Source organism: Eulemur rufifrons, chromosome 7 (assembly GCF_041146395.1).
Source record: "Eulemur rufifrons isolate Redbay chromosome 7, OSU_ERuf_1, whole genome shotgun sequence".
Taxonomy (NCBI): domain Eukaryota; kingdom Metazoa; phylum Chordata; class Mammalia; order Primates; family Lemuridae; genus Eulemur; species Eulemur rufifrons.
The window spans coordinates 50,657,776-50,677,885 of NC_090989.1; the positions used below are offsets into that span (position 1 = coordinate 50,657,776).

The 20,110-nt window shown below is 33.9% G+C and overlaps 1 protein-coding gene across 4 annotated transcripts in view; it reads left to right on the top strand.

Moving 5' to 3' along the window:
• ALCAM (activated leukocyte cell adhesion molecule) overlaps nt 1-6,016 on the top strand; it is a 193,896-nt gene extending 187,880 nt beyond the window's left edge. For all 4 annotated transcript variants that reach the window (XM_069475072.1, XM_069475073.1, XM_069475071.1 and 1 more), the window contains one exon: nt 5,904-6,016. In XM_069475072.1, the coding sequence (XP_069331173.1) occupies nt 5,904-5,991 (88 nt within the window). In that variant the 3' untranslated portion in view covers nt 5,992-6,016. The remainder of the gene's footprint in view (nt 1-5,903) is intronic.
• Nucleotides 6,017-20,110: the final 14,094 nt, after the last annotated feature.

Below are 20,110 nucleotides of genomic sequence, written 5' to 3' on the forward strand. Positions count from 1 at the left end.
ACCAAGGAATGACTGTGTTGTTTACTTCATCATAATCATGCATGCTAAATTTTGGTATAGTTGTCATATCAATTATTTAGAAGGAGGTATTATATTCTCAAATAAAGATTGTGTATTTATCTATCCTTCCCTTCAATTCTGTCAGTTTTGCTTTATGCTTTTATTAGGTACATCTACTTAGAATTGTTATAACTTCCTTATATATCAAACATTTTATAATTATGAAATAGCTCTCATTGTCTTTGGTAATATGCCTTGTCATGAATTTTACATTGTTAATATAGCCACACTGCTTTCATATGTGTACTGTTTACATGTATATCTTTTTCCATCTTTTTATTTTTAATTAGCTGTCTCTTTATATTAAATTCATCTCTTTAATAGAGTAGGACTGAGCAAATACGACCCCCAGGCTATTGTCTAATTTTATAAATAAAGTTTTATTGTAATGCAGCCATGCTCATTTATTTATATTAATATATTGTCTAGTTGTTTTCTGACTACAATGGTAGAATTAAATAGTTGGAACAAAAACTACAGTGCCTACAAGCTTAAAATATCTATAGTCTGATCCTTTAAGAAAAAGTTTGCCAACCTCTGGTATAGAGCATTTTGTTGAGTCTTGCTTGCTTTGTACAGTTTGATAATCTTTGTCCTTTCACTTGGAGAAGTTAGACAAGTTACATTTAACTTAATTATTGATATAGTTACATTTAAGACCACCATTTCCCTATTCGTTTTTTAGTTGTCCTCTGTTCCTTCTATCTTGCTGCCTTTGAGTTACTCAAGTAATTTTTAGTCTCTACTGGCCTTTTAACTATACCTCTTTTTGTTCTTTTATTGTGCTTATTCTAGGGATTACAATAAGAACTCATAACAATCTACTCTTGTAAAAATCTAAGATTCCTGAAGCATTGTAATTCCGTTTAACTTCCTTCATATGTGTTGCTAGTGTCGTCCTACCTATTATAGCTGCATATATTATAAAATTCATACTATAATGTTATATATGTGTATGTATATGTATGTATATATATATATATATATATAGCAGTTGGTTGTCTTTTTGGTATTTTATATTTTACCATGTATTAATATATACAATCTCTACTTTCTTCTCTTTTTTTCCTTTCATGTCTGAATTCCCAACTTGTATTGTCTTCAACCAAAGAACTTCCTTTAGTGCTTCCTTTAGGAAAGATCTGCTGGTGATGATTTCTGCCAGTTTCCTTTCATTTCATTTAGTATGTCTCTCTTTTGTTTTTAATTGAAAGATCTTTACAATGGACATAAATTTCTGGGTTGAGAGTTTTTTTTCCAACATTTTAAAGACATTTAATTATCTCTGGTCTGCATTTTTTCTGAGGAGATATCAGCTGTTCTTCATGTTATTGTTCCCTTCAACAAATTTTCTGTGGCTACTTTCAAATATTTCTCTTTATATTTACTTTTGATTAGTTTGACTATGGTGAACGCAGATGTGTTTTTCTCTTTGTCTTTTCTGTTTGGGGATTTCTGAGCATTTTGGATCTTCAAGTTAATGGACTTCATCAAATCTGGAAAATTTTTTCATTGTTTCTTCAAATATGTTTCCGTGACATTCTCTTTCTCTTCTCCTACTGGGACTTCAGTTACACATATGTTAGACTGTCAAATATTGTTTCTCAGGCAGGCCAATCAGGATCTGCTCAGTTTTTTTTCTGTTTTCTTTCTCTTTATTTTTCAGAATTTATAAATTATATTTTTGTCCTTAGGTTCACTGAAGTGGCTTTCTTCTGCCACCTCCAATCTGATGTTAGGGCCATTTAGTGCATTATTCATCTCCAATATTGTATTTTTTAGTCATAGAACTATTTTTGCTTACATTTTTTTTCTCCTGAGATTTTAACCTGTTCTCTCTTTGTTACCATATTTTTTACATCATGATTGTTATAATAACTGATTTAAAGTTTTTGACTGCTAATTTCAAAGTCTGTGTCATCATTCTCTGAACTTTGTGTTACATGTTACTATTTTGTGTATGTATGATAAATTTTTTATTATATACTGGATTTTGGGGGTGATACGTTATAGAGAGTTTAGATTCTGTTATGTTTTTCTAAAGGCTGTGGATTGTTTTTCCTAGCAGACAATTAGATTACTGGCTAGTTCCCTTGATCTTGTGAAGGTTAATTTTACATTTTGTTTTCCGTATCTGTCTTAGGATGAATGCCTAGTGCTGACACATAGTCTTTACTTGGCTTTTCTGGGGTTTTGATACAAAGAGTGATGTGTTTGCTAAGCACTTCTGGCTTGGAGAAGTTCAACTCCAAACTCTTTCTCTCTTATGTGGATAGTATCTCAAAATCCATGTCAGGTTTTTAAACCTTCCAATGTTGCTTTCTACCGAACTTTTGTGAAATTTCTCCCACACCTGTGCAGTTCAGAGGGTCATCCAAAGAATTTATTACAGTTTATACACAACTTTGGAGTTTTTGTCACTCTGTGGCTCTCTCCTGTCTAATATTTTCCCTTTGATTTCCAGTTTTTGTTTTAGTTAGCTCAAGCCTCCCAAACTGGGAGGTGCATCCAGAGGAAAAACCTGTAAAAATTTTCTTTAGTTTCTGTCTTATTTTAGTCACTCTCAAGTATAGTCAAATAGTTTATTCTTTTGTGGAAGTTTATATTTGTTATAAATATAAGGGCTAAAAAAGTACGTTATTACTAGAACCAGAACTCCTTCTAGTCCATGCTTTATTTCAAGGTTGTGAAATCATGTATGTACTCTACCGGAGCATGACTTCTTTCTTCCCAAAGGTCAAGGCAGGTTAAAAAAAAAATGTAATTTGCATCAGAGTAGTTACTGCCTTGATTTATTATACTGCTGATTTTAAAAAATTTTATATTTTAGAATTTACCCACTAAAGTTTGACTCTTATATCTGTCACTCTCTAATGGCTCCAACAAGTTAGAACTGTTACATTAGAGGCAAAGAATGGTAGTTGATGAAGTGAGTTTGAGATAAAACAGACAAAGAGAGAGAAAAAATAAAAGGTAGCAAAAGAAGAAGTGGAGAGAAAAGGAAAAGAAGAATGGAACGGAGGCAAATCAGAGGGATGAGAGAAGACAAGGGTAAGAAAGATGAGGAGAGGAGAGAAGAGGCTTTGTGGATAGTGTGGCTTTCCTGGATTTCCACAATATCTGACCAATTTATAGAAATTGTAGTTATTAGAATATATTAGAATATAAAGTTAGTAGCCATTAGAATAATCAAGGTACATGTTTATGCATGTGATTTTGTGCAGTGCTATCTAAAACGTTTGGACTAAGACGTCACTCAAGTTCTGTCATTTCAATGTAGTGTTCTCTCTACTTTACCTATTTATAAAAAAGCGACTGGGTATATATGGACTTCATATTGGTGGACATTAATACCAAAAGGAACAGTAGAAGGAAATAAATATCAAATATAATGTTAGTTCGATTTAGTAGAATAAATATCTTTTGGATGCCTATCATATTCCAGTTACTGTGTTACGTGCTATGAGTAAAATATACATAAAACATGGCCCTTATTCTCAAGGAGCTTATGGTCAAGTCAGGGAGACTAAAGAGATTTCTCATATCTTGAGGTGGAGACCTGAGCTGAGATTCTAAAGGGAAAAGCTGAATTTCTCTATATTTTAAGAGCTGAAGAAAGGGATACCTGCCAGGATCTCAATCGGAAGACTGAGAGGGCCATGCTTTAGGAATAGGAGCGAACCAAAGGTAGACTGAGTCTTACTAAAGCTGCTGCAATGGAGACCCAGTCTAGGTCAATTCCTGACTGATTTGTGCTGATCAGCCCCACATACCATCTGCTTAACAAAGGAAAGGGAGAAATATTATCTGTTGGAAAATAATGTTCTATAGAGTCTCTACAGTTTTTTTAATACATATCAGCAAAATTAAAAAGGACTAGATATGCAAAGAGTTGAGAAAATACAATCAATAATCAAGAAAAAAGTAGATAAGATAAACAGACAACCGGATGATTTGAACATTGCAGTTAACAGACAAAGAGTTTACAGTAACTATAACTTAAAGAAAGTACAAGAAAAGATGTTCAAAAGAGATAAATGGAATAGAGAATTGAAATGTATTTTAAAAGGTTTTAAAATCAAATTGACATTTTGGAACTGAAAAATAAAATATAAAAAACTAAGTTGGCCGGGCATGGTGTCTTACACTTATAATCCTGGCACATTGGGAGGCTGAGGTGGGAGGATCACTTGAGGCCAGGAGTTCAAGACCAGCCTGAGGAACACAGTGAGACCCTACCTCTACAAAAAATAGAAAAGTTAGCTGGGTGTGGTGTTTCACGCCTGTAGTCCCAGCTACTTGGGAGGCTGAAGCAGAAGGATAGCTTGAGCCTGGGGGTTTGAGGTTTTAGTGAGCTATCATGATGCCACTGAACTCTAGCCCGGGCAACAGAGTAAGACCCTGTCTCAACAAAACAAACAAACAAACAAAAACACTAAGTTTTCACTGGATGAATTTAACAGCAGATTGGGCACAGCAGAACACAAGAGAAGTAAATTGCAATACAGATCAATAGAAAACACCCAAATTAAAGCACAGAGAGGAAAAAGAATAAGAGCATAAGAGTCATGTGGGGCACACACACAAAATGTCTCAGTTATAATTGAAATTGCAGAAGAAATGAAGACCAAGAATACCCATCACCAGTAAAATAAACACAAAAATTATGGTTTGTTCACCCAATGACATGCTATATACCAATAAGAAAGAACAACCTACAACTACATGCACCATAATATATGAATGTTGCAAACAGGGTTGAGTTTAAATAAAATGCAGACACAAATGAATGCTTGTGGAATGATTCCATTTATATTTAAATTACAATAACAGGTAAAACTATTCTGTGATAATTCAGGTTGTAGTAATCTTTGCGGAGGTAGTACTGACTGCAAGGGAATATAATGGTCTGCACTGTTCTGTTTCTTGATCTGAGTATTGGGAAGGAAGGAAGAAAGGAGGGAGGGAGGGAGAGAGGGAGAGAAGGAAGGAAGGAAGGAAGGCGTGCACTCTTGGAAATACAGCTACCATTTATTCTGATTTCTCTTGGTTGGCCCCAAAACCTTACTTGTACAATTAAGGATAGACGTAGGCAAGTGAAATCATAGCTGCACTAAGGCATTGATTTTCAAACTTTAGCAGGCAGCAGAATCACCAGATAGTCTTGTTTAACAGATTGCGTCTCCTATCTCCATAGTTTCTGCTTCTGTAGTTCTGGTGTGGGGCCTGAGAATTTGCATTTCTATCAAATTCTCATGGGATGCTTATACTGCTGGTTGGGGTCATGATTTAAGAACTAGCCATGTTAGGACTGCTCTAGCTTCTACTGCCAATGTTCTATCATAAACATCATCTCTTTGTAATCTTGTTTTTTTAATTTATTCAAGAAAACAGAATCCATAAACATAGTCACAAGTCATTTGGCCAACTGGGATGTATGATACGGAACATTCAAAAGGAAAAAGTCATAATGAAACTCCCTCAGAAATTTTTTACGGAAAATGTTTGCCCAGAATGAAAATTTTGACTATCAAATGGTAATAATTACTTTCCAGAAAGTGGAGAGAAAAGTAATTCAGCTAAAAATATGATGCAACAAAGTTTTCATTCTGTGTTCAAAATCACTTTTTCTTTTTCTCTTAGCATACGTTTAATGCAACCCCACAACCAAGCTGATTTCACTGGAATGCATTTTGTTATCAGTTAAGGCTCATGGATGTGGAATTGTTTGCCCTAGTGGCTTGCCTGTAAAACATTTGTTTTTCAAAGATACATTAATTCAAACCTTAAAAGTAAATAGAAAACGTGCGTGTCAATGTGATGTTTATTTTATTCTCTTACAGGACTGCATCAAAACATGTAAACAAAGACCTTGGTAATATGGAGGAAAACAAAAAGTTAGAAGAAAACAATCACAAAACTGAAGCCTAAGAGAGAAACTGTTCTAGTTGTTCAAGTGAGTAGACTGTATGGGGTTTATAGAAATAATTCTCAGGTAAGTAGGAAACATCCTTAAAGATGAAAGGGAAAGGCTTTACTTTAATATGCTTCATAATTATAGCTTTTAATGCAGGAAGAGAGTTTTTCAAAAGAAAACTTTGGTGATTCAGAAAGTGTCCTTGGAAGAATGGAATCTCACCAGTCTCCCCATCCTCCCCAAAATAATTGTTACCCTCTGAATAATAAAATCCAATTTTGAGATTTCAACATCCAATAAGCATTTTATATTCTAATGCCAAAAATTTCACTGAGTGCAAAAAAGCTTTATTTTATAAATTGGTATTTGGGCTCAATAAAAGCAGATTCTAATACTTTATATTTATTTCAGAAAACAATTATGACAATAATTTAAACATATACAAATTTTAACCTAAGGATTTAATAAAAATGTGAGTGTATTTATACAGCCATCTCCCCAATGATCCTAATGAAAAGGCTAACAAAATTGTGTATGTGTGTATTCACACACACACATACTTTTATAGATAGTATGTATATATGTGTGTTTATATGTATATATGTATTCATATATCTTTATATGCACATATATAGACACACACAGGTCAATGTTACATTACATATGTTGCATATATTTATATATAGTAGCTGTATATATGTGGTTTTTAAAACAAAAGGTGTATATTTCCATGGCATTGTCACTTGCAATTTGAGCTTTTACTTTTCTTTATTTCTTTTACACCAACCAAACAGAGGAGCCATTTGGACTATTTTGTGTGTCCTTAAGAATAACTGGTAGCTTCCCAACACCATGTGAAAAGCCTTAACAACTACAGAAAATGAGTTCACTATCAATAAACCACAAGTCAAAATTTGAGTGGATTACCCAAGTTAATTCCATAGTAAGGATAGGAAATGGGAAAGAATTGTATTTAACAGGATGCACACAGGAGAGAAAAATTTTAAAAAATAAAATAAGACCTATTTTTTTAAATCCAAAAACCAGGATCTCAAACTGATTGGCTGAAAGAAGTCAGAACTGGATTCCTTCTCCTGTCTTGCCTCCCACTGGAGGTCAAGGGTGCAGCATTCTTACATGACTTTTTTTTTTTTTCCCACTTCTCTAGGGTTATTTCCCTAATCATTTATAAATATAGATTTTACCTTCTGTTTTCTTCAAAATTTTATGAAGCAAATTCTCAATGGAAAATTGAACTTGAAGACAAATACCACAAAATAGAGTGTCATTTGAAGGGATGAGCATACTTTTTAACCCGATGAGAAATGAAATATTTTTTCTGAAAAAATTTAAAATCTTAGTATTAATTAAGCATTCTTTTACCAAAAAAAGAAAAAAAAAACTATCACCAATTCCAAAAAGTTATTTGTAGAAAGGATGCATCAATCAATGCCTGGGATTAAAGATGGGTACAATGGAGTTTTGTAAAGGGCTCCTCCTATAAAATAATTTCTGTCATTTTCAGTACAAAGCATCTGTTGATGGTGCAAGATGATTGCTATGGTAACTTCTTTAAATTGTGTTTTTTTCATCATTTCAGAGAAAAAACCATATAGACCGATTGAAGCATGAACGTGGATTGTATTTAAGACATAAACAAAGACATTGACAGCAATTCATGGTTCAAATATTAAGCAGTTCATTCTACCAAGCTGTCACAGGATTTTAGAGAATTATCTCAAGTTTAACAATGAAATGAAATTACAAACAATAACAAGTTTTGGCAGCCATGATAATAGGTCATATGTTGTGTTTGGTTCGATTTTTTTTTTCTGTAAATGTCTGCACTGAGGATTTCTTTTTGGTTTGCCTTTTATGTAAATTTTTTACGTAGCTATTTTTATACACTGTAAGCTTTGTTCTGGGAGTTGCTGTTAATCAGATGTATGATGTAATGTTTTTATTTCAATTGTTTATATGGATAATCTGAGCAGGTACATTTCTGATTCTGATTGCTATCAGTAATGCCCCAAACTTTCTCACAAGCACCTAAAACCCAAAGGTGGCAGCTTGTGAAGACTGGGGACACACACATCGCCCTATTCAAAAATTGTGATTTTTATCACAAGGGAGGGGAAGGCAGAGAGTCAGATTGATAAGCACTATATTGTCTTATTCTGCGTACGTGCCGCCAACTGACTCTCGGAAGTAAATCACAGACACATATGGACACACATCCATAATGGTACTCCCAAACTGACAATTTTCCCTATTCTGAAAAAGACACAGAACAGAATTTGGGTAGTACTTACCTTTAGAGACACCTGCTAATCAATTATGTTCTGTCAAAAGAAACAAAAAACAGCGTGTGAGATACGGTTCGGAAAAATCATGGATAACATTCCCATTTTCATAGATCACTATGTAAATCACTGTAATTAAAAATTGGTGTTAAATCCTTTGGGTTATCCACTGCCTTAAAATTATACCTATTTCCTTTTAAAAAAGATATCAATCAGAATTGGAGTTTTTAACAGTGGTCATTATCAAAGCTGTGTTATTTTCCACAGAATATAGAATATATATTTTTTTCGTGTGTGTTTTTGTTAACTACGCTACAGATATTGAATGCACCTTGAGATAATTTAGTGTTTTTAACTGATACATAATTTATCAAGCCGTACATGAAAGTGTAATAATAAAATGTCTATGTATCTTTAGTTACATTCAAATTTGTAACTTTATAAACATGTTTTATGCCTGAGGAACTTTTTAGGGTGGTAGTATAAATGGAAACTTTTTGAAGTAGACTGGATATGGGCCAATAGGTACTTGTGACTAGACTTTTAAACTTTGCTCTTTCATGCAGAAGCCTGGTTTCTGGGAGAACACCGCACAGCCATTTCTGTTCCAGGATATACATAACTATAAAGAAAAAAAATGAACATCAGATTTCTAGGTATAGAATTATGTTCTATGACAGGAAAAGGAAAACTGGTGTTTGTTTTTTAGACTCATGAAATAAAAAATTATGAAGGTAATGAAAATAAATTGAAGATGAAAATCAGATAGAGATTAGGAATAAAATTTTGCCACTTCTGCATTATTTAGAAGCATATGTTATGTACATTTGTAAACCATTTACTGTCTGGGCAATAGTGACTCAGTTTAATAAAAGCTTCCTGTAGTGCATTGGTATGGATTGAATATATAAAATATTCTTAGACTCAATGCTGTATAAAATATTATGGGAAAAAAAAGAAAATATATTATTTTGCCTCTAAACTTTGATTTATTGAAGTTTTATTTGGCAGGAAAAAATTGAATCTTGGTCAATATTTAAACCAAAGTAAAAGGGGAAAAACCAAAGTTATTTGTTTTGCATGGCTAAGCCATTCTGTTATCTCTGTAAATACTGTGATTTCTTTTTTTTTCTCTTTAGAATTTTGTTAAAGAAATTCTAAAAATTTTAAACACCTGCTATCCACAATAAACCATGAACACTAAAATGAAATTACTTCCATATAAATATTTTTCTTTTCTTTTTTCTTTTGGTGTGGGAGATCAAAGGTTTAAAGTCTAACTCCTAAGATATATTTGCAAAAAGAAGCAACATGACAATAGATAGAGAGGTTATACTACAATTATTTTTGGCTTCCATTTGCAATGGTTAACTAAGTCCAAAAACAGCTGTCAGAACCTAGAAAGCAGAATATGGAAAACTCAGAGCTCGGGACCGAAAGCAGAAAGTTTGCCGAGGGAAAAAGGAATGACATTACCATCGAATCAATGCCTGGATAGAGAGGAAGGCTTACTTGTGTTACGGCAGCCATATGCACAGCGATACTGCGAAGGAAGAGAATTCACAATCTTCAACTTTTGAGGTTTTGACTCTCCAATTTTAACTCCTTGGCAACAGGAGACAGGTTTTTGCCAATTCAAGGTTCACTTCCCTATATGTGATTATAGGAATTGTATGTGGAAATGGATTAACATACCCGTCTACGCCTAAAAGATAATAAAACTGAAATATGTCTTCACATATCTCTTGCAACTGTCTGCCTCTTGTCTAAATTAGAATGTTCATGTATAGAAAATGATTGTCATTATTAAAGAGTGGAAAAATCATCATGACTCCCCATCTTTCTGGAGGGATGGAGAAAAGTAAAATTGCCCACGCCTTCCCACTGTGGATACCTTAGCTGGTCCCTAGATTTTACAGGTGATTGTTTCTATGTGTCTGTCTTTAATGATAGAATCATACTTATTGTTGGGTGCCCCATGTGACTGTCCTAGGAGCTTAATTAAGAGAACATTTTCATATTTCTTCACTTCTGCCAATAACATACCATTCAGATTATCATTTGAAATTATGTAGACATGAACTTTCATAGAAATATGTTTCCTTGAAAATGAGGTAAATCTGGCTAGACACATCAAAGAAGAAAATTAAAATTTATTGAGCCCAGAATATTTGCTGGAGCCATTCATACATTATCTTATTTAATTCTTAATAGTTGCAAATAATACTAAATATCCCCCAGCTAAAATCTGAGATTTAGAGAAGTTTCATAACTCCCAGGTATACTTAGCTTCGAAGTAGGCAAGTTGTATATCAGACTAAATCTGACTCCTTGCCCCAGTCTGCTATAGTTCCCAAAGTTCCTCTAAAAAGATGCTTCTTTTCATAATATATAAAGTTAGAAAATATTAATTGACACATGAACTGGTTATACCATCGATAAAGGATTATTCCAAGATGTTTAAATCCTATAACAGATCAAAATTGCATAATTTTCAACTTTATTTGGATTAAATATATTAGACATTTTATTAGACTGTATATATTCCACATCCCATTTTTGAACATTCATATATGCAAAAATATACTAAATGCCTATTATGAGACAGATATTATATTGATGTATTATTTATACCATTTCATTGAACTTCTCTCAATATCCTAATAGCAGAGGTGCTAGTCCCAGTTTGCAGATGAAGACAAAAGAAATAACTTTGTCTGCAATCACAAATACAGGAAGTGGTTGAGCCAAGACCCACCCACGCTCAAGAGGCCAAAGTTCAGACTCTATTCACTATATTGTTTATTGTCCCTGTTATAAGAATATACATCTATCTATGCTTGGGGAGACTAACAGAAAGATTAGCATTAAATAACCTGTTTCTCTAGTAACTAATGGCATTCACATTCAAGGTAATATGACAATAAATAAAAAATATATGAACACTGCTTTGAAACAATAAATTATTACATAAATGTTACATGCTTTTTTTATCGTATGTCTAAGTAATCAGATGGAACTAACTTTACTACTTAAAGAGTCAGTGCAGTATATTTGGCTTTACTAGCATCATAATTTCACAATAGTAAATAGTTGAGCTAAACATAGAGTATGTATTTCTTATGGAAGGTTTTTAATAAAAACTTTTTTTAAAAAATTCACCGTATTTTTACATGAAGCCAAAAAATGAGGTAATTCTTTGCCAGCATTCTGTCTTCACTTATTCATCATCCTCATTCTTATCCAATTTCTTTTGTTCCCCTAAATTTTGCCTCTCCCATTTTTCCTTATAAAGGCTTTTCACATACACAAATATTCATTGGAAAAGGAATACCCAGGCACATGACTCAAAAAGCAAATCCAATTCTCAAGTTATTTTTCTTGTCTCTTTGTATTAACTATCTCTGGAAAAAATTTTACATAGTGATGATCAAGCAGCTGAATGAGAGAAAAGATCTTCAATTACATATATAAATACATGCACCTGCCCACAAACACACACATAGATACATACACATTGTGGGCTATTATACCCTATTTTCCTGGAAGGAAGAATATAGGATTTGCTTATCATAAAAGGAATTCTTTGAAAAACTACAAAATATTTCTCAAACAGGAAGCATTTAAGGGGTGGAAATATTCATTATACTTTGATGGTAGGCATTCATAAGTCTAATGAACAATTCTAATAGCACATTGGACCCAAGAGTTGCAAAGAACTTTGTATGGGTAAAGCTAATTGTATAAACACTATACTACTAAGAAACAAATGAGAACCTAAATATCACAGATGCTCAAAATGAATTATTAGATTCTTTGAGAAACCTTGTATCATCAGAGAGCAGAGGGTATAGTCCTTAGAAAAAAGTACATTTGATGAAAAATGTACCTTTGGAAGCTCTTAGCAACTCATTTGGACTATTTGGAGGTGAAATAATCAAATAAAATCTCAGCTTTCCCATAAATATCTTCCTTTTGATTCTACTTTCCCAGGTAGGCCAGAATAAATTGAGCTTCAATTAGCAGTTTAAATTGATGACTTGATTCACATAACATCTGAGAGGTGATTGACTTCCACAGAGATAGCAGTTGAAATTTGGACAGCCCTGTATAATACTTTGAATTCTCATCAGTAAGTAAGCCACATTTTTAGTTAAATGAGATGTAGCTACTGCTTGAAAATTGATTCACAGCACTCTCCCTGGGATGGCTTATTAATGAAATGGAATGTTTCTGTTAAGAAAAGGTTTATATGCATTAGATATAATGCATTTCTTGGATGCTAAACTGTTACTAAAAACCTAGTTCACTCTGAAATTTTGGGTTTCTACACTTTTAGTAATAATAAATAAATTACTTTTTCTTAGCTTCATTAGAATTGTCCACCAAAGGCTTTAAAATAGTCTAGAAACAAATATTAATAATTATAACCTATTGTCGAATCTGATTCCAAGAAGAAAGACTATTATTTTAAACATTTGTAGGTTCATTGACAGTAGAATCTTCTTATAATTTTTCTTAATTTACAGAGCTTTGTTTTTTGTGTTTAATAGCTGCATGAAAGCTGTTTAAAAGATTATGGGGTTTTGGTCACATTGGCAACAACACTACATAAACACAACAAATTGATGTTCCCCCATACTCCTAACTGTTGAATTTGTTTTCAGAGAAATGTGATTAAAAAGTTGCGTGTAGTGGCTTTGTTACTCTTCCATTCATTTGGGTTTAATTTTTCTTGAATGTAATAAAATAATGTCATTAGAATATCAAATATGTACTTCATAGTTCTCACCACAGCACTTAACTACATTTTTTATTGGTAGTTTATTAGTGATGATAATAGTAATGTACATAATCAGTGTTAAATTCAAAGGGTTGGGCGGATTTAGAAATATTATTGTTTTTACAGAAACATAGATGGAGTGAAATTTACATTGGTACCCTCAGCATCATTGCCCAGTGACTCCTGGCACTGCACCAAATACATCCCAGTGGGGAGGCAGTTTTCGTTGGTTCAGCCCCTCATTCCCCTCTCTTACTATTAGATATAGGGTATGGATGTGTGTATAGTTTAGCATGAGAAATCTGCTTCTCAATTTATCCTTTAAAATAATTTTTCCAGCTTTTGATACAATGGGGAAATTATGTGGTTGGCAGGAAAGTCAAATGGGCTTTACCAAAATAGTTTTCATTCCATTTTAAAAATTAAAGACCAGAATAAAGCAGCCAAGGTTTGGAAATTTATATGAGTATGGGGAGCTGTTCAGTTCTGATTTGGATCTCCAAATCGGCTTAAATTTCCAGATTTAAATCACATGTATTTATAATAGCAGTTAACTGAGTTTTTGCTAAAAGATGCCTTTGTGTGCTGAAGCATGCAACTAAGTTGTGAGCGCCAGCCCACACAGCCTTTGGTTTTGTCCCTGGCTTACACTTTCTTTTTAGAAGAATCTACCCCAGTACAAGGCCTTTCCCTCCATCCCCCTCTGCGCATGTACCAGAAGATGCCTCCCTATGTTAATGGCTTTAGCAAAAATCATCCTGTCCTGTTTCTTTATGGTTCATGTATTGCATTAGTTCCCTAATTCTTTACCCTTAACTACATACATATCCTTTGCCATTTGACTTTGCATTTCCTCCCACCAAAGTGCCAGAGCATATTTTCCTACCTCTTAACTCTAGATTGAGCTATATGATTTGCTTGGGCCAATAAAATCGTGTGGTAATTGTGCTAGTTCTGAGTCTAGGCCTCAAGCTGCTTACCATGTTTTATCCTGCCCTCTTGTACTTCTATAATCACGATAAGAAGGTCAAATCAAGGCAATCCTGCTAATGCTAATGCCAAGAGGAGGCTGAGAGCCACACGGAACAGATCTACATCAGGTAAGGTGCCTTAGCCAAGCCCAGCCTAGAGCAGAGCTCCGTGCCAATCCACAGCCACGGGAGCAATCCCAGCCAACATCACCTGGAACTGGTGTGCATTAGCTGTTTCTCAAACGGTCCACAGACACATGGGCTATAATGATAAATGACTGTTGTTTTAAGCCACTAAACTATTAGATTATTGTTATGCAACAATAACTAACTGGTACACCTTTTCACCAGCAACTGAGTTTCTGATTGAATTATTAGGTCAGGATAATATCAAAAACAGTCATTCCACAAAAATTCAGAGATATTTTGTTAAAGCCACAGTATCAGTAATTTGTGTTTTTGAAATTCTTCCTTCTTCCCTGACCTCTCTGAGACCAACATTCATCACCAATGACCCCAACCCTTTAGCATATAGAGATATGGTATTAATATACTTGGTACCAGCAAGTAAGAACCTATTGTAGTAATGCCAGGTAGCTATTTAGAGATCTTTGTTAAGTACATGAATCATATACAAGTCTCTTGGCAGATGGGGCATATGGAGTCTTTTGCCTGGCACAGGCTCCAATTTATTCTTTTTCATTGTTCCAAAAGTTCATCATTCAAGATAGGATCATACAATTGTTCTCTCTGTGTGCCCATATAATTACATGCCAATACTTTCCTCAAATTAGAAAAGGCTAGATATTCTGCTGACACCACATTCCTCACCAAATGTCAAAGTCTCTTAAAAAATATTCTCAGCTCAAAAGGCCTAATTAGATTTTCAGTAATTCACGTCATTGGTCATTAGGACAATCATACAAATCAGCAAGCACTCAGGAGTTCAGGCACTAAATGGGGACATGAATCTGAAAGATCACAGGTAATGGTCCTAAAAGAAATCAAAGACGTTTTCTCACTGCTTTCATTAACCTTTTCCTTATGTTTTCTCATTTCAGGCACTGGTTCTCTAGACCTATAAAACTGCTTAGGACGGTTCAGGGAAAGTAGATGGAAATAATATGGATAGCACTATGTAAATGACACACACTTGGGAAGGAATTATAAAACATACTTATGCATACACCCTCACCAAATTTTTCTGCAAGTTATGCAGATCCTGACTATTCCCCACATCCTGGACGAAGTGAAGGTGACCATGGTGTAAGGATAGAGCGGGGAACTTTGCTTTTTTTGTCCCTAAATGGAATAGGACATTCTTGAGGGGCAGATGAACTTATTGATTTAATGGAAAGATTTAGAAAAAAATCAGACTTTGGACTTCTAAATGAATAATATGGATCTATAATTTATTAGCATTGAGACCTTGAGCACAGCACCTAAACCCCTGAGCCTCAATGACCTCATCTGCAGCATGGCAGCAATACTAATTATATCAGAACTTATTGTCCCTCAAAGGATAAAATGCACACATTAAACAGAAAATGACTGTGGGACTCACTGCTGAGTGCAGATTACTGCAGAGCAGAGAAACTCAGTTCAACAGAGAGGGTAGGTTCAAACCTAGACACAATATGCAAAGAAATTATTTTTTGGGTTTTTTTTCAATATAAAAATCACAAGCATTTCCTACATTGGGAAAGCAAACTCTCTTAGAGATGCTGACATGCTGGTTGTATCTGGTCTAATATAATAGATTAGTTCTTATGCAAATTCTGGCATAGCCGTTTGTAGTTATTCCTGGAAATTGTCTGCATATATACCAAGTATTTCTCATTTTAGCTGAAGTCAGGTCTATGCTACTTTCAGTAGCAATAAATGGCAATGTTAAGGTTTGGTATAGGCAAAAAAAATAAAAATAAAAAATCACAGTACCTCCTACATGGTAGACACTCAATGTATCTGAAATCATCTTTATTCTTGTCTACTGAGGTTAACAACAGTGTGGACATAGGTGATCCAGTAATGCCAAGCTTGATGGAGTGACATTTGGGTGCCACCTCTTCCAGTTCAATCAGTTTAGTTACTTGCTTCCTTTGTACCCTAGTCTATTGAAACTATATGACCTAGTATGCTATGTTGGGGAAAAAAAATCAATAATTAAATAAAACAGCTTTAAATATCCTGAAGGCATTAGCAAATAAGAATCTTCCTATTTTCCTACTCTGTTCCCTCATCCTTGCTCATGCTCCAAGTCCAGAGGCTCAGAGCTACAGACACAAAGCAAGGATCTGTAGGAATGGAGGAAAAAATCTGTCACGCCTCACATCTATGTCCAAGACTTGGAGCAAAATGGAAAAAAAAAAGCCTTACAATGAGGATTGAATTGTTGATTAATGTCTTGAACTAGACACTCTTACTGAGCTGAGACTGTATTTTGTGATTATTATCTATGAGTCAGCCAAAAATTCAAGAGTCTTGCCAAGGTTTCCATCCAGGGACAGGGTATTTAACAATAAGGACCTTTTTTTGCTTGGTTGTTTGGTTCTTTAAACTGAATACCTTTGAGTGGACAATACAACCACCAAAACAATTTCTAATTTTGCCACAGTATTAATTTTATACTTAAGCTTAACAAAGGAAAAACGATCACCTGCAATATGCAGCCATGACACTAGTGAGACTGCAAAAAAAAAAAAAAAAATTAGGTGATTGTAGATAACAACTATGTTAGAGGTAATTTCTTTTTTTACCTTTCCTCCTGCTTTCTACTGTTACACAAGTCTTACACACAAACAAGTAGAGAGTGACACAAATTATCTGATCACCATTACAACTAATGAGATGAGCTTTCTATTGTACCCAATTACAAATTTGATTTTGTAAACAAATCCATCTTCTGTTGTGTCCTGATACGTAACTTAGTAAACAGCCTTATATAATCCTTGCAATTACTGCCAGTGATAGTGGATTTAAAGTGTTTGGGGTCATTCATCTAAATTAATGCATGGTCTGATTAGAAAGTTCATTATAATACAACTCATTCCTTAAAGGATCTTTTCTAAAATTAAAATAACACATGGTTAGTGTATCATTTCCTTGAACATCCTCTGCATCTCAGACAGCTTATAATTTACATGCAAGAATAATCATTCCAAATGCAACTTTTAATACCACTGACAAGTGCGCCCCCCTTAGAAGCTAGCAATTTTAATCCCTTTATTATTAATTTGATTAATGCAAACTACTGTATATGGCCATGAAGGAACAGAGGCAAATCAAAGCTAGCACTGATTCATTTAAATTTAAATTGCTAAGAAATTATATGCTCTCTAGTCTGTGATATCAAACAAAGGAAAAAAATATTCCTTGTACAAAATAATAGATTTTTTCTATATGATGAATCCAGGGAAATACTTTAAGTTCAAAATGATTGTGTGCATGCTGGAATGATATATATGTATTCTCTGTGGATTTACGAGAGGAAAAAATGAAAGCTGTAACACATTTGAATGACAGCAACTTAGTTAACCAAGATTTCATGTGCTAAATGAGAGAGTCATCTGGGCTACAAACAACACCTTAGAGAAATAGAACCAAGATAATTTTATAAAGCTCATTTATGTTTGATTTTCCATGCTATTGCCCTTTTCACATTTCACTGATCATCATTTTAGGCAGAATTTTTTTCTTATTCACCTGGAAGAATACATGATATTCTATAGAAGATAGCTCCATCTGTATTTTGATTTTAAAGTATACTGCACATAAACTCACATACACTATTCATGTAATATGTAAATAAAGGATTTGTAGTTCAGAAAAGTACTTTCTGAAGAGTCCAAATTGATAGTAGGGGAAAATATATTTTTTTTTCAACTTTTTTGACTTGTGATATTCCACTCATCTAAAATACCTTTCTTTTTTTCTACAATTATCCAAATGTTTCTCTTTCTTTAAGACTAAAATAAAGATGCATAAAGGGGTGATCTTTATTTTATTTTCTAATGATGTCTAAACACCTATATTGGTGTCTCATTCATAATAAACATTCAGTACATATGTTAAAAAAAAAAAAAAAAGAAGGAAGGAAGGGGAGAAGAAGGGGAAAGTTTGTCATAGGACACATAGTAATTAAAGAAAGTATATAAATCCAGGCAGTCTACTAACTACTCTAATGAATTTTCTCCACATGTTTATGATGTTAAATCAAATCTTTTAAACTATATTTCAGCCATTTGAAGGCTTGCATTTTTCTTTCTCATATTTTAATGTTTCTGTAATTGAGATACAAGTTATGCCCAGTAACCTCTTACTTTGCTTGCCAGCAGTCATAATACAGTTATTTTATTTTATATATATATAACACACATGTATAACACATATATATGTCACACACACATATATATATACAGAGAGAGAGAGAGAAGGAGAGAGAGAGAGAGCAAGTTTCAATGTATATTGCTCCAGCATTGAAACTTGCAAAATTAAATTTCAGAATGTTGTAGGAAAATCAGGGACATTCTATTAATATGTAGGATACAAATGTTATGGGAGAAGATAGGAAAGGCATATGTTACATTGGTTGAGCAAGTTCCGAATGGAATTCAAAGGTAGAATACCTCTGTATCGTTGTAAAACTGACCCAAAAGCACAGCACCAATAGACTTTAATCATATTTTGACTATTGATGGGACAAAGAAAACTGTGTGGAAGAACATAGACTTCAATGACTATGAGCCAAAAAAGGAGTATGAAGAGTCATATCTGAATGTTAAGAAATTTTAGGAATTCTTAGGCAACATAACTTACTAATATTGATTTTATGTATGATAAGAGTAATATATGATTAGAAATGAGTGTCTAAATAACACTATAGGAGCTCTTTCAATAGGTAGGAAACAAAATTCTAAGTGATAAAACAATGTGATATAATTTGATTAATAGCCTTTTTCTTTCCTGGTACATGAAATAATTGTGAATCATGCAGTTGACGGCATTTTGAGATGATGAATTATAGTGTATGATAAATAAGCCAAGAATGATTCACGTTAGATTGAAAAGTGTAAGCAATGCAGTTGACCCTTGAACAACATGGGTGTTGGGGGTATTTTGATCCCCCATGCAGTCAAAAATGTATGTATAATATTTGACTCCCTCCAAATTTAACTACTAATAGCCCACTGTTATCCAGAAGCCTTACTGATAACATAGACAGTCTATCAACACATATTTAGTATGCTATAGTATGTATTATATACTAAATTCCTATAATAAAGTAAGGTAGAGAAAAGAAAATGGTATTAAGAAAATTATAAGTGAAATAAAATATATTTACTATTCATTAAGTGAAAGTGTATCATCATAAAGGTCATTATCCTTGTTATCTTCACATTGAGTAGGCTGAGGAGGAGGAGGTGGAAGGGGAGAGGTTGGTCTTGCTGTCTCAGGGGTGGCAGAGATGGAAGTAAACCCATTACTGTATAATATTAGTATAAATGGACCTGTGAAGTCGAAACCCATGTTGTTCAAGAGTCAACTGCACCCTCTTCAATGAATTTGCTATCCTACAGTCAAGAAAGCAATGGCACTGGACTTTTGAAACCTCTTTGGGTAAGTATTGAGTGCCCAAGGGTAAGTTATTTAACTTTTCTGAGCCTTCAGGTTCTTCATTGTAAAGTCATGAAAATAATGCTTCCCACAAAGGATTGTGAGAAGTAAATGAGTACAAGAAACCCAGTTCCTGGTCCCTAGAAAGCATATATAAGTGGTTGCTATAATTTTTATTTGTTTGTGTTTACACATTTCTCAGCCAGACATTCCAGGACTTCCAGAATGCAGTCTCAGTGCCTATTACTTGTCACAGGAACCCCCTGCTCCTCCTTTGCTTCTGCGGTTTGGTCCCTACATCTAATGCCTTTCGCTCACCCCTCCCTCCTCATGTCAAACTTCAAAATCTGGTTTGTCACCTGTATTCCCTGTAAACTTGCAGTTGTATTTGGATGCTTGAGGAGATTTAGGTTCAATTATTTATGCAAACCTCCTTTATGGGTAGTAATATATAGTACCTTTG